The following is a 16,484-nucleotide window of genomic DNA, read 5'->3' as shown; positions in this document are numbered from 1 at the left end:
GTCACCTTGGCCAATTCAACAGCTTTTAGCCACTGCTAGAACATCCTCAAATAGCGACTAGTGACTTTTATGGTCTTCACCTTTTTATGAAACACTCTACCGGTTTTGTGCTTACAATGTACTAATATCATAATAATTTCATATTCCACTGTATTAGCCTTGAAATACACCACAAGTACTTTGTCCACCACTGCTAATTAGTGATCATATTCATATTATCGTCATGGAGATGAAGTGTCCCCCCCCCCCTCTCTCTCTCTCTCTCTCTCTCTCTCTCTCTCTCTTCTTCCAGTGTCTCTGAGAGTCAGTCCTGAGAGGTCTCAGTTCTTTAAACATGAGTACATCTCACTGAGCTGTGAGGAAGATGAGAAGCCTGTGCCGGGGTGGTCTGTGAGAAGACACACCAGTAGGTTGTGGGAGAATGGAACCTGTGGCAATGGATGGGGAATGACCAAAGGTATGGATGGATGGATGGATGGATGGATGGATGGATGGATGGATGGATGGATGGATACTTTTAACTGAAATCCTTCTTTCTTTTCATTGTGATTCTGTGTAGGAGCTTCCTGTGTCAACACCCTGTATCCAGACGACGATGGTCATTATTGGTGTCAGTCCGAGTCAGGAGAAGTCAGCCGGTCCATCAACATCATGATCCCTGGTACAATCAATATAACTACATCAATATAATGTATAAAATGTAACGTGTAGACAGACATAATTCACATAGTATCATTGTTAACACAGATATTCAATAAATATATGATGTATCAGTATTGTGTTGTGTTTATTGTGACATACAGTGTTTACAGTATGTCTGTATGTTTGAAACATAAATGATCATCCAGGATTATCTCCCAGGTTATCCAACCTCAGGCACAGCAGATATGACAGACGATCATTTATTTAATCACTTGTTTATTCACAAATACAATGAGAATATAGCTTTTGATCAACCCTTTAATCTAATAAATACATTAACATTACTGTCAACGAGGAACTGTCCCAGTGAATGAAATGGTCCTGGACAACTTTAGTCCATGTTTGACATGTTGGGTTCAATATTTATTTATAGTAGAACTGTTGCATAAATCAATATCACACTTGAGATCGTTATACTGTATATCGGTATATCGGCATGGCTGTAATTATGTTCCACAGAATTACAACTGTGTAGGTGAAATTATAAATAATAACTAGTCGATCCACACTTAATTAGTGTGGATTGGTCAAGCTTCACGTGACATCACAATATGTAATATAAATAGGTAAGACAGAATTAATCAGGAACAATACTTTCTAGTGTGATACTATCAACATTCTTAGCGATCCCACACTGTTTCTTCAGGAACAGTACTTTCTAGTTATATATATTTTTCACCCTGTACTAACTAAGTATAAGTGAATTATTTTGATTGGTTGATGACAACTGCATGTGTCATGTAGGTTGTGGAGAACCACCAACCATCACATGTTCATAACTCAACCTGCTGTTGGTTCTATAGATGTTCATAACTCAACCTGCTGTTGGTTCTATAATGTTCATAACTCAACCTGCTGTTGGTTCTATAGATGTTCATAACTCCACCTGCTGTTGCTTCTATAGATGTTCATAACTCCACCTGCTGTTGGTTCTATAGATGTTAATAACTCAACCTGCTGTTGGTTCTATAGATGTTCATAACTCAACCTGCTGTTGGTTCTATAGATGTTCATAACTCAACCTGCTGTTGGTTCTATAGATGTTCATAACTCAACCTGCTGTTGGTTCTATAGATGTTCATAACTCAACCTGCTGTTGGTTCTATAGATGTTCATAACTCAACCTGCTGTTGGTTCTATAGATGTTCATAACTCAACCTGCTGTTGGTTCTAGGTGGAAATGTGATCCTTGAGAGCCCTGTACTTCCTGTGCCAGAGGGAAGTGATGTCACACTCCGCTGCTTGTACAAAGACAAGACAACATGGAAACCATCCTCTGACCTCCCAGCTGATTTCTATAAAGATGGATCCCTCATCAGCACTGAGTCTACAGGACAGATGACCATCCACCATGTTGACAAGTCTGATGAAGGATTCTACAAGTGTCACATCTCTGGCCGTGGAGAGTCACCAAACAGCTGGATGGATGTGAGAGGTGAGATAGTCGTGCAATAATGCTGAATAAATACAGACTAACAGTTTAAAAGCCTAGTTAGAGGCTGTATTGCTCTGCTTAAACCCCATAATGAAACATACATTAACCACTTTAGCCCTATTACAGTACATAGGTAATGTAAATAGCCAATCTACAAGCTCACAACGCGTCACGATGCAACGTGCTGTGAGCTTGTAGATCTGCTATTTTCAATTTACAATGTTAGTACTTTTACTTTTGGTACTTACAGTAGTATATTTTGATGCCAATACTTTTGTACTTTAACTCAAGTAACATTTTGAACACAGGCCTTTTACTTGTAACAGAGTATTTCAACATTACAGTATTGATACTTTTACTTAAGTAAAAGATGTGAGTACTTTTTCCACCACTGCAAGGTTAGGAATAGGATACATATTTGAAGGTGCTATCATCAGATACAGCAGCAATATAATCTATTTATGAATGGTTTGCTTTTGAGTGTTGTTAGATGACTTGACAGTATAGTCTGTAGAAAGAGCAGTGTCTTTACTGTTATCCAACAATACTGTCAGTGTTTACCTCATCTATGACGGTCGTCCAAATACTAGAAAGACTTAGACCAGCGTTGCCAGATTTCCCAAGAGAAATAAGCAACCAGGTCTATGAAAACAAGCCCAAAAGAAGCGACTAACAAATTAGCACTTTAAACCTAAAATGCATCGGAAAATAGCAGATCTACAAGCTCAAAAGCTTGTAGATCGGCTATTTCCCCAAAAAATCTGTGAAGAAAAGTGAAAAAACATTAATATTTTTGAAACAACACAAATCTGGTATGGGGGTCCCTGGCACAAAATGTTTTCAGATACACGGACAATTAGGCTACATATTAATTTGGGGTCCTTGACATGGAAATGTTGGAGAACCACTGGTTTAATCAACATTTAGGAAGCAAATACATTTTAGAAACAAGCCCAAAAAAAGAACACAACCCGCAACTACCAATATTTACAAGCAACTTTGGAGAAAAACAAGCCCAACGTTGAGTATAATAAGCGGACATGGCAACACTGACTTTCAAGAGGATTTCATTGTCACTCACTCATACAGAGACATGTTGGTGTTGCATCATGCTCTGCAGGATGTGCTTTTATAGAGTGAATGTGTGAAAAGGAGAGGAAGAGAGATCATGTGAAATGGATAGAGAAAAAAAGAGAAAAAGATTGAGCATGAAACGTTGAGAGAAACTGAAAGTCAGAGAGGAAAACAATGACATGCAACCCCCACCACACACACACACACACACACACACACACACACACACACACACACACACACACAGACACAGACACAGACACAGACACAGACACACACACACACACACACACACACACACACACACACACACACACACACACACACACACACACACACACACACACACACACACACACAGGCCCTATCTTCCGCCCTTATATGGCCAAAATCCCCGCTAGAGGCTGTGATGCTGTGATGCTGTGCTACACCCCACATGATCATAGTGGTTTGTATCGACCAACCGACCATCTCATTGACATTGTCCATCCTTAGAGTCCCACACTCTCGCTAGCTGTACAAAACATAAATAGACCTAATTTGCATTGGTCCTCTAAGTTCAAAATTACAAATCTGTAGGTCAGGGGTCTTCCATGTTTTTCAGGCCAAGGATCCCTTAGATGAGAGAGAGATTCATATTAACGTGTATTTTCAGACAGTTAACCACTAAAACCCTCAATACTTACACAACTTGTACTTGGTCTGCTCTGTTTTTTTCCCCTACACCAAACTTAGTAGGCCTATTTGCCAAAAATAAGCCTAAATCTACAAGCTCACGCGAGGCGTTGTGAGCTTGTAGATCTGCTATTTTCTCAGAAAAGGGGATGCTAGGGTTCAAGTGGTTAATGTGAAGAAAAAAAAATTGGTGGCCACCCTGTAGTAACTCTGAGGACCCCCTAGAGGTCCCGGACCCCCGGTTGAAGACCCCTGCTGTATAGATATCTGCTGAGACAGAATAGATTTTTTTTCTCCACATTTAACCACTTAAACCATGGGTCCCGGGGGAAACGGTATGCTGGGGTTCATGTGGTTAAAAGAGATTCACAGTGCTTAAAATGTGTATTTAAGAGGAATCTGTGTCTGTTTCGGTTTCTCCAGCCTCCAAAGACAACGTCCAAAAGTGCGATTGCTCCTTCCAATCCTCCTCTCTGCCTCCATATGTCTACCCTCTGTGTGCTGGAGGAGTCTGCATCTTTCTGCTGATTCTGGCTCTGTGTATCTGGAGGAAATGCAGAGGTACGTCAATAATGTTCAGACACAGACATTCAAAGAAGCTGTCAGATTCTACAGGATATGAGGGAACTGTTCCTTGTGATGTTTTGGGACAAGAACGCTTGTAGAAAGTCAGAAACAATCTTGCTTCGTCCTTGGGGATGTAGTTCTTATAGTCTGTAGGTCTGTCTGTCCTTTTCTGTGATTTGTCAGAAGCATTACAGTACATCTAACATGACATATAATCACATCTATTATATTACATTACATTACATTACAGTCATTTAGCAGACGCTTTTATCCAAAGCTACTTACAATAAGTGCATTCAACATCGGTAGGGAACGAAACTACTAATCACCAGAAGTCTTAAAGGAGAATTTTGGACTACGTTTTTCTTATCTTTTCTATGATGTTATGATATCTTAGGATGAATGGTACAGTAGAACATTTTCATAACTCAATCCCGGGTCCGCCACAGCTTAAAACGTGCGCGGATAGGCCTTGCGTTAGATCACATATTTTAATAGCTTTTATTTTTGTGAGATCTGACGTTCATAGTGATAGAACATTATGCAAAAAAAAAAAAAAAACCTAAGACGAGATCGCTAGACGAGATTTCAATCTCGAGATTTCAATCTCGTCTAGCGAGACTTCTGTTTTTTTTTTTTGACAGTGTTCTGTCACTATTGACGTCAGATCTCACCGAAAAAAGAAAAAAAAAAGCTATTAAAATATGTGATCTAACGCAAGGTCTATCCGCGCACGTTTTAAGCTGTGGTGAACCCAGGATGGAGTTATGAAAATGTTCTACTGTACCATTCATCCTAAGATATCATAACATCATAGAAAAGGTAAGAAAAACTTAGTCCAAAATTCTCCTTTAAGTGCATTTTCTGCAAAAACAAGCAACCAAGAGTATACCTAGCACTAAGGTAAAAGTGCAATATATCAGCTACCTACTTTCTTAAACAGATGAGACAAAATAGCAAAATAAAATGAGCAAGAGCTAAAACAAATAAGTGTATCGACTAAACACGATCCAATAAAACAAGAGTTTGTACAACTAGTTAACAACATCTATCTATTAAAATAGGCTTAAAGTTAATTCAGCCAAAAAAGTACTTATTTTCTATCAATTATACTCACCATTGAGTCTCAAATTCATGGAGATTGTTTAGTTTTGTCACATTCCTAAACCAATAATTCAATGACCGGGTGGCTGCTCAGTAGGAGACTCAATTGAGTCATATGGTCATAAAAAGGGACACTGACTCACAGATAGAGATCTCCATATATGGGCATATCAGTCGGATTGGTGGTGCGATGGACATAGGTGTGAAGGCCGCATAGTGCCCGAACCTCTAGTTTACAACAAGCAAGCTATATGCAGGGGCGGCCTTAATGATCTGGCGGTCCCGTTTCAAGAGCTCATATGGGGGCCCCATATCCCCCCCCCCCCCCCCCCCCCGCAAATAAATTGTGGAATGAAGTTGGTTTGGTTCCACAATCCATGATGATGCATTTTCGAACTCAATTAATAAGGCTATCTGCACTTCCACCATGGACAGACTGAGGTTGGGGGCCCGTTTCAATTGAAACGGGTGAAACGTAGGAAAGGCCGCCACTGAAGCTATGTCACTATGACCCTAAAAACCAACGCACAAGCACTACTTCATCCCATGAGGGACTATTGATTGCACAGCAATACTTTGCCTTGTTTTAAATGACTTTTGGCTGTAGACATGCATCAGGTTTGAAACCAGTGTATGTTAGTTAAAATAAGAGTATTCTATTCTCCCTTTTTGTTTGTTAAATGTCAGCAGAAGTGTTCTTTTGAGCCTGTTATTATTATCATTGTTTTGTTTAACACATGTTAAAACACTATTATATATACCTGTGTATGTAGATTCTACATGCCAGTGCAATATTATATGATAAATGCCTTTTTCATCACAGCATAATGCACTTCCAATACTGTTGATGATCCTATACTGATCATATTGTTCTGATTACACTGATGATACTGTTCACATAGCAATGTAAAGGTTCAAAGATTTATGGTACAACTTATTGTTTTTAATTTACAGATCCATGTTGCATCAGGTAAGTACAATATTGATCTCTGTCTATTCATCCACATGACAGCAGTAGATTACATCTTGTTTTGTACTTAATTTCTGCTGAATATATATTTAATTTCAATTACAGACCCGTTCAGTCTACGGACCAGAGGACCAATCAAAGTGGCTCTCCTGATGATGTGTACCTCCCACTGCAGCACCGTCAGTATTTGAACCAATCATGTTGTTTTAGGACTTCTGACAAGTTCTTCTGAGAAACAAGCTGGCTCTAATCTGAATCTAAATTCATTCATAGTTTTAAAATATTAATCTGCATTCATTTAAAAATGTCCTTTTTGAAATAATTTCAAAGTCTGTCAGTTAGTTTTGAATAATGAGCAGAATAATTAACTAAATTAAACCATGTTTGAAATAACAAAGTTAAGTACCATATTAATGTTTTTTTTCTTTTAGGCACCACAAGTGTCTATGGTGTGATCAGGCACTCTGATGACTATGAGAATGGTACAGTATATAAACACACTTTAAACATGCAATCGAATGATTTTAATATCAGTTCATTAGTTTTTTATTGTGGAATATTAAGATGTTTTTATTTGGTTCAATGACTTATGGTACAACTTATTTTCAGACAGACAGACAGACCATTATACTGACCATGATCACAATAACCAGTCATAATGTTGTCCAGAGGTATTTCTTTTCTGAGGTCAAGTGGTTGTTGAGTAAATGTCCAGTAAGCAGAGATATCTACGTGATTTATTAAATCTGTGTATTCACTACTCAGTTGGTTACCAGAGTTTAGTTGTTCATCAAACTGTTCAAATATGACCCACATCCTGCAAAGCTTCTTAATGACTTTCAACTCATGTTTCACAGAATTATCAAGACCTACATGTGCAGTTGATCCAATCTATGCAAACCCTGAATAAGTCTACAACATGGATGTGGAGGTAATGCTTTGTGCATCGTCAATCATGTTTTCCCTCTTTATTATGCTGCATATTCCACAGTTATTGAAGTGTTATGACACTGGATGAAATGTCAGACCACATTGTACTGCATGTTCAATACCAGTCTATCCTGTAAAATGTATTCTGTAACTTTGTTTCAGGTCCTTAGGTAGAGACGTGTAGGACAAGCGAACATGACAGATGGAGGAACATATCTAATCACCACCATAGAAACAAACATAGAGTAACTAATCCTTCGTTCCCAATATCACCGGAACTAGTTTCTAACAGCAAATTGTAATGAGTTTCCATTCATTTTAATGACAAGATTCAAGGTATCAGACATGTTTTTAACTGCTTAATAGTTTTCATTTTAATGTGCATGCATTTTTTTCATTTTAATGTATATGCATTTGTGACTGCATGTACATGTGTGAGTATTTGCTGTGCTCTTTTATCGTTGGTATTTTGTTTTTGTACAGTTGCACTTTTTAATTGTACATTTTTACTATACTGTATTTGTATTAATTTGCGAAGCACTCTGGAATACCCTGCTGTATGAATTTTGTTTGAGTTTTGATTTGATTTTCTTTCAGCCATTTGTTAAACTTTAGTATCAGGTGTCTATTGTTGTGAAGTATTTGTTGTTATATTATGTTTACCCTTAATTATGTTTAGTGCCTTCCCTCAAGAAGCATATTATACAATTTTGAGGTACTTTTACTTTACTGTAGTATTTCCAATTTTTCGCATCGTGAGCTTGTAGATCTGCTATTTTCAAAAGATTTGTATATTTGAAAACTTGTGAAATGGGACCTTCTGCATAATGAGTTTACTTTTGGTACTATAAGTATACCAATACTTTTTTTTTAATTCTGGACTTTTACTTGTAACAGTTGATACTTTTATTTACATTTTTAAAAATATATACTTTTTCCACCACTGATGTAACATGCATGTCTTTTGTTGTGAGAGGAAATCAGACTATACCTGCAGGAAGCACAACACAAACACAAACACGGTGAGAGAATGCAAACTGCACACAGAAAGGACACTGCTGCCAGGGGTTCAAACCCGGGACATAATTCTCTATTTTCTGGACTTCCTCAAAAAAATCTATTAACCCTCTCCAACGAGAACCAGAAAATATATGACCCTATTATTAGCCCTGTTCTGGCCTCACTGCACCGGCTATACCTGTGATGTTCAGAATAGATTTTTATAATTGCAATAATTCTATGTTTTTAAATCACTGAACGGCCCTGCACCTGCCTACATTTCTGACCTTCCGACCCCTTACACACCCCTCCCTGCACACCGGATTTGAACCCGGTTTCCTGCGCAAGTGCTGACATTTTTTCCATTGAGCTAATAGAGCCTGCCTGCTTGTTCAGGGGATCAGATCCTGTGTCTAGGTGAGACATGACCTTTGACACGATCTAAATGTCTCAATAGAAGAGCAGGGAGACAAAATACAACCACCCCAATTGTATAAGTTATATTGTATTAACATACTCTGCCATACAGATTGGACAAAATGTCATTTTATTCATAAAAAAAAAAGAAAGTTACATAGTGCTGCTTTAATTAAATCATTTAAAAAAAGTTGTGTTAAGTAACTAAGTACATTTACACAAGTACTGTAGCCTACTTAAGTACAATTTTGAGATATTTTGTTTTACTTTACTGGAGTATCTCCAAATTTCAGTACTTTTTTTTCTACTCCACTACATCTCAGAGCCTGGTAAGAGCTTGTAGATCTGATCTGGTATTTTCAAAAGATTTTAGATTTTACAAAACTTGTAAAATGAGACATTCTGCATAATGAGTAGCCTACATTCTACTTTTGGTGCTTTAAGTAGGCTACATTTGTATACCAATACTTTTGTGCTTTCACTTAAGTCAATGTTGAAGTCCAGACTTTTAATTGTAACAGAGTACAGAGCCTTCTACCTTGCAGTATTGATACTTTTACTTAAATTTGTATACTTTTCCCACCGTTGATAAAACATGAAATCTACTTCTGATGTTCAGCCATAATATCAATACCCAGTGCGCTTGCTCTCCGTCCTTTACGGTAACTGATAGGCGCCTAGAAATAATGCCTGTCTGGTGTGGTGAGTATTAGACAAGAACATAATAATATGTATAGTTAAAGTCCTTCGTATATTCAGTACAAATAGAGGGATCACCATACATTTGGAAACTATAATTGAAATATAAGAAGAAATTAACGCGAAATAGAAAGTGACAGATGACGTTAGCCCTGATACATGACTGTCATATATTGTATGACTGTCATGGATGAACTTTAACCTGATGTTTGCACTTTCTCTATTTACTGCCCTTATATCACATAAACTTTCAGATTTTAGATATAATAAAGTGCTTACCCCATGGCCACAAATGTTAAAATACTATATGGGCCCTCAAAAGAACCCGTATCGTCCGTGTTCTTCAATAAAAAGCATTTAAATCCGATTGGTGGCCATTTTCTCTATATGCTTTTAACCACGCGACCCTATCGGTTGGGAGGTGTAATGCAGTCTGATGCATTACAACTCTCGAGGAAAATAGCCACCTATTGGATTAAAATGCTTCTTATTGAACAATACGGAAGACACAGGTATTTTTGAGGGCCCGTACAAAATTGTAACATCCGTGGCCATGAGGTAATCAATTTACATTTGAATTTTGAACATTTATGTAGATGTACAAGCTAAAAGGGAAGAAAGTGCAAACATTATGGTGAAGTTCATCCATGACGGTCCGTCTTGAATCCATGTCTAAGATGACGTGTACATTGGGGTCCTCATTGAGGTCCTTTCGGTCTTCCGGGTCGCTTTTATACACACAACACACTGCAGACAGACAACACCTCAGCTCTAAGATGTGAGTTTTATTCATGTTTTATCTAAATGTCAGTGTAAATAAAACGCACCGGTGTTGAGTCAACAGAGAGCTGATATTAACTGTGTCTCTGTTTCTCCTCCTCAGGTCTAAAGTAACGTTTAAAATCACTCTGACGTCGGACCCCCGGCTTCCATACAAAGTGTGAGTATTGATGATGGTGTGTGTGTGTGTGTGTGTGTGTGTGTGTGTGTGTGTGTGTGTGTGTGTGTGTGTGTGTGTGTGTGTGTGTGTGTGTGTGTGTGTGTGTGTGTGTGTGTGTGTGTGTGTGTGTGTGTGTGTGTGTGTGTGTGTGTGTGTGTGTGTGTGCGTGCGTGCGCGCGCGTGTGTAAACATAAACATCTTGTTTAACTTTGTGTGTGTGTGTGTGTGTGTGTGTGTGTGTGTGTGTGTGTATAAACACATACATCTAATGTTATACTGGATGAGTCTAACGTACTGTAGAGCTGAAATTGACACTGTGTCTAACTCATTGTATATTAATATAGATAGACATAGAGAAGCCTTTATTGACTAACCACTTAAACCCCATATGGTTGACCGGAGTCCCTCAGGGGCAGGGCTCTGTACTAGGCTAGTGTCTTTTCTGTTTTCTGTTATTGTGGGGGAAATGTGGGCTTGTCGATCTGCTGTTTTCAGCAAAAGCTTTACAAACTATCGATGCTGGGTTTTTAAGTGGTTAAGAAATGAAGCTGTCGTAGCAGCAACAGCAGTATGATTATGAAACACAGGGTAACGGTGCAGATTACAAGAAAGTGCAGTTTAAGAAAGTAGGTAGCTTATATATAGCACTTTTACCTTGGCGCTAGGTATACTCTTGGTTGCTTGTTTTTGCAGGAAATACACTTAAGACTTCTGGTGATTAGTAGTTTCGTTCCCTACCTATGTTGAATGCACTTATTGTAAGTCGCTTTGGATAAAAGCGTCTGCTAAATGACTGTAATGTAATGTAATGTACAATAGTCACCTGCACCGGGTCTAACTGAGTTAACATAATATAACATATAAGTTAATATAATGTACCAAAAACCCACATTTATTGCTTATGAATTGTAAAGACTTTCAACATAGTGAATAATGACTGATATGCAGTGTCAGCTGGCCTACAGCATGTATATGGATAATGTTACAGTCTATCAGCATTTATTATAATGGGTGAAATATACAATCTATCAACAATGAAACGTTAGCAGAAGTTATCCGAAACAGACATATCTGTCATGGTCCAAGTAGCCAAGCAGGAGGAGTCATTATGAATCCAATAACAGAACGGAACATATGGTACTTAGTTTTGTTGTTTTCATATTCATTATACTATATTGCACCTTATGCTGCAGCTGTAATCACCATGTCTCTGTTGATGATCGTTTTCCCAGCAACTGATTTCGTTTTTTATTGAATTGAAACTGACTTAAGCTATAAAATCATTGGGTTCACACTGATGTTTAGGCATGGCTGACTTAACATTCAGCCATAGTTATATTAGATACTACTAGCCCAGGCGTTTCGGGCCATATTTTGATGGAATCGTGCACTTTACGATAAAAGCATGAAATTTGGCACACAGTTAGAGCATGCCATAAGGAACATTTTTGGCTATAGGGCCATCGCAGATTTTTCCTGTGGTAACCATGGCAGCCATTTTCCAAAATGGCCACCACCTGCTGTTATTTTACCAATAACTCAGGTTCTAGACCACCTAGGATCTTGATTCTGGTGACTAATCCTACATTTTCAAGGATGAGGAATACAGTGGTACTATTTAGATTTGTCCTGTGGTAACCATGGCAGCCATTTTCCAAAATGGCCGCCACCTGCTGTCATTTTACCAATAACTCACGTGCTAGACCACCTAGGATCTTGATTATGGTGACTAATCCTACATTTTCAAGGATGAGGAATACAGCGGTACTATTTACAACATGCTACTACCTAACTACATATATCTGGCATTCAGTTAATTAAATAATAGTAAACCCATCAAAATATATAATGGTGTAGTACAGTACATGTTTTCAAACTGACACATGAGAGTCAAGAATGTTTCTTTTATTAGTAGTAGTATTGCATAATTATTTTCAATGGACTATAAGACACAACAAAGGCAGAGTACTCATGAGTCATAGCCTAATGGCATATAGACCAATTATTTGTTTACCAACATTGAGACTGGACGCACAGGTGATTGTTTCACGCAATCAATTCTCAACCTGTTGTTTTGGGGTGCGCTGGTTTCAGCACACCCCAACCCCCTCTTGTGTGTTGGCTAGTGAGGCGCGTCCTAGCGAGACCTGATAGAATGGGTTTCATTGCGCGCATACTGGTTCCGCGCAGACTGGTTCTTATCAGTGTGACGTCGTCTGTTAAGGGGTCTATTCAATAAAGCCAGATAATCTACACAATGTTAGTTGCACAGTCCACCACAGTAGCAAAGGGCAGTACACTGAAGTGCTGCCTTAACACATCTGCATTGTCCACTGCATCCCTTTTTGCAACCACAGCGGAGGAGTTCTCGACAGGCCAGGCTCGCTTCTGTGTGGTCCAGTGCAATTCCCATCCTCCTGTCAAAATTAGAATCAGCTTTATTGTCAGATCACGGGTTTACAAGTGTAAAGAAGTGGATTAAATTATTTGTATTCACCTGTCTCCTTCCTCTTCCACCCCCATTCACCTGGGGATGGGAGTTCAGGGGCTGCAACCATCACCTGTCCCCAGCAGTGGCCAGCTTGGTAGGCTGCCCTCTTTGTATGTTGAATCAGTGCAGCTCGTGTTGGGGGGAGTCCATCAATTGTTCTACCCTTCTGGGTGAATAGCTGCTTCCGTGGCTGATTCACTGATGCCTGGCCGCTTGTGCGGTCATAGAGCAATACCACAAATGGCTCCAGAGGCTCCATCCAGTCATCTATTTTGTCTGGGGTAGCAGCTAAGGAACTTTTCCCAGTTCCAAAAGCAACCCACAGCTCAGTCAAGTGGAGGTGTTGGGCTGACGTTACTGCCAGGACCAGCACATCCGTGTCTACTGTGCGTATTGTCACCTTGCTATACCCTTCCTTCATAGCATCTTCTAGGTGTAATATGACGCGAGTATCAGCCTTCTCATGTACTGTAGTTAGTTAGGTAGTTACTAGCATGTTGTGAATAGTACCACTGTATTCCTCATCCTTGAAAATGTAGGATTAGTCACCAGAATCTAGATCCTAGGTCGTCTAGCACCTGAGTTATTGGTAAAATGACAGCAGGTGGTGGCCATTTTGAAAAATGGCTGCCATAGTTACCACAGGACAATTCTAAATAGTACCAGTGTATTCCTCACACTTGAAAATGTAGGATTAGTCACCAGAATCAAGATCCTAGGTGGTCTAGCACCTGAGTTATTGGTAAAATAACAGCAGATGGAGGCCATTTTGGAAAATGGCTGCCATGGTTACCACAGGACAAATCTGCGATGGCCCTATAGCCAAAAATGTTCCTTATGGCATGCTCTAACTGTGTGCCAAATTTCATGCTTTTATCGTAAAGTGCACGATTCCATCAAAATATGTCCCGAAACGCCTGGACTATACTAGTGTTCTCACACACATCTGTTATTGTGAAGCAATGAATGCACCATATGTTCGGGCTCAGTGTTACTTGACAGGTTAGCTGATGATTACTGTTAAATGACCAGAATAGAATAAAATAATCCTATTTGAACCAGGGACCCCCCACCCTGACAAGCACTTGGACGTGTAGGCCTTACATTTAGTTTAGACTCTGTTCCACAGATAAATATTGTGAAAATATCCGCGGCTATTTTTTAAATCGATAAATTGCTCCAGGGGCCACAAGAAAACTTCTAAAATAAAATAAAGTGACCTTAAGAAGACCTGAAGAAGATCCACAGCGGATCAAAACGTTGTCAATTTTGTAATAAATAAGTAATTATTTTACCTGCTTTGGTGTGCAGGCTCTACCTTTAAAAAAAATATATATATATCAACATACCATAATAAGAAGCACCACACTGCAGAGGTCAATACTTTGCCATCCAGTAAAGATCAAACAGAACAGGTGAAGTGACAGCTCCCTCATCCAAAATCAATACGATGCTTAGATGTACTGTAGTTGAATCCATAGTGCAGCTCGCTGTCACGCTGGTTGGCACGCACAAAGAATATAAAATACCATCCAAGATGTGAAGAGCTATTATAGGAAGAAGACGTATTGCATTGGAGCTCTATACTCATTAAAGCTTACTGGACATAAAAGTTCTCCAGAGTGGTTTGAAGCATTAAGAGTTAGACGCCACTGCCAAGTTCTTGTGCACAGATTTGGCATGTTGTCGTGAGTTAAATCGCTGTACCTAAGGTCTCATTATGATAATTGACTGACCTGTTTGACATACTCATTAAGAGTAATTTACAGAAGACTGTTAGACTGTAAAGTAGCAGAGCCACAGGGAGAAATTCCTGAGGAATTTTCTATTCGGTTCTCTTGGAAACTATTGGTCCGTTAGAGAGTGTTATGCTTTTAGCCCAAATGTATGACTGTACCCCATGCTGTTTGCATTTCTGTCTAATAAAGTATTCAATCAACCAATCAATCAATCAATGCATTACCTTTTGTTTACCTTGATTAGTAATGATTACTGTAAATCGCTGTGGATTAAGAGTGTCTAAAGAGTGATAAAGGCCTGCAATGTCACCCCCCCCCCCCTTTTTATAATCCTCGGGGATATTGTGTCTGCTGTATGTTGTGGAAGTGCTGGTGTGCCCTTTCCTTTTATCACCAAATACATTAAATCATTCTTTCATTCAAGCAGAAGGAAGTAGAGTTTTGGTTATACAAAATAAACTATATATAAAATTATATATAAAATGCTGAAATCATCATGTTTGTGTTGCAGGCTCAGTGTCCCAGACAGCACACCATTCACTGCAGTGCTGAAGTTTGCAGCTGAGGAGGTATGAATATTTTATCATTTTTCTTCCATTTATGAACGTTGGCAGATGTACACTGTGAAATGAAATCCTCAGATTTAGTGTAACTAACTGAGAGTGTACAAACGGAACCAAATGGACCCGTACCGTACGGGTCCATATGGTTCCGTTTGTACGAGTCAAATTAACACTCAATTTGAGCTGTGTGTAGGAGGTGTGTGATTGAGGTAGGGTTGCACACTATAAACTATTGAATATTACTGTATGGACTCACTGTATTGATTCATATAAATGTATACACAAATAAATATATGCCATGATGACGCCGCCACATGTATAGCTGGGAAGATTGTCAACATTCCCTCCTGGCTGGTGCTCTGCAGCATTTCAGGCCTCAGAGAAAAACCTTCTTTTCGGGTGAACCCTGAAATTAACCCGATTAAACCCGATTGAATTATCCCCCCTGGGTTCAACTCCGTCACCCAGATCAATACAGTGCTTCGCTGTGTATAGCTCGATCAATAGTTGCAGCTGGCTGTCACGCTGGTTGGCACAATACATAAAAATTAAAATACAATCACCACATGAAGAGCTATCGAACAAAAGTTGTCTAAATCTAACATGCCAGAGTGGTTTAAGAGTTAGTCATCGCTGCCAAGTTTGTACACACATTTGGCAGGTTGTTTGAGTTCAATTGCTGCAGGTGCTCATTATGATATCGACTACCTCGTTTGACACAATCATTAGAGTCATTTACAGAGGACTTTGCTAAAGTAGCAGAGCCAACAGGAAGACATCCTTGAAGAAATGTTTTGATGAGCACTCCGTAATCTGTGGCTGTGGTACCGTATTATTAAGAATATAATGTATAATAATAAACTTTATTTATGAAGCACGTATCAAAACAGAGTGCTTCACATAAAGCTAAATAAGGTTTTAAGGGCCTGTAGAAGAGAGGAGACAGGTTAGGATAGCTAACAAACCCAGTGCTGTCAAAATAAGTGTCTCACTTGGTAATGCAAGCTTGTCTAAACTCTGCACAATATATAGTAAACTTAGACAACATTCCTTAACCCATTCACTCCGGGAACGCATCTCTGTCATTTTAGATGTCTTTGGCCATTCAAAAATAGCAGATCTACAAGATCTGCTATTTTTGAAAAATCGTGAATATTTGTATAAAGATTTGAGTTACAA

General features: G+C 38.9%; 3 protein-coding genes across 3 annotated transcripts in view; 2 read left to right on the top strand and 1 right to left on the bottom strand.

Annotated features, from left to right (window-relative positions):
* Positions 1 to 16,484, bottom strand: part of LOC311057769 (nicotinamide N-methyltransferase-like) — a 344,908-nt gene that overhangs the window by 283,136 nt on the left and 45,288 nt on the right. The gene's annotated exons all lie outside the window — the stretch shown is intronic.
* Positions 448 to 6,718, top strand: LOC311057384 (Fc receptor-like protein 5; the record flags this gene model as incomplete). The annotated part of the gene is made up of 5 exons (XM_084074343.1): positions 448 to 457; positions 560 to 661; positions 1,877 to 2,137; positions 4,310 to 4,447; positions 6,633 to 6,718. The coding sequence occupies 5 exons, from the start codon at positions 448 to 450 to the stop codon at positions 6,716 to 6,718; spliced, it is 597 nt and encodes a 198-aa protein (XP_083930469.1).
* The window catches only part of ufm1 (ubiquitin-fold modifier 1), a 35,052-nt gene continuing 28,863 nt past the window's right edge, over positions 10,296 to 16,484 (top strand). The window contains exons 1-3 of the mRNA XM_084074914.1: positions 10,296 to 10,350; positions 10,456 to 10,512; positions 15,254 to 15,311. Of these exons, the coding sequence (XP_083931040.1) occupies positions 10,349 to 10,350; positions 10,456 to 10,512; positions 15,254 to 15,311 (117 nt within the window). The 5' untranslated portion in view covers positions 10,296 to 10,348. The remainder of the gene's footprint in view (positions 10,351 to 10,455; positions 10,513 to 15,253; positions 15,312 to 16,484) is intronic.

Source organism: Gymnoscopelus microlampas, assembly GCF_963454915.1.
Source record: "Gymnoscopelus microlampas genome assembly, chromosome: 12".
In the NCBI taxonomy this organism is placed as follows: Eukaryota; Metazoa; Chordata; class Actinopteri; order Myctophiformes; family Myctophidae; genus Gymnoscopelus; species Gymnoscopelus microlampas.
This window is presented reverse-complemented; position numbering and strand designations above follow the sequence as displayed.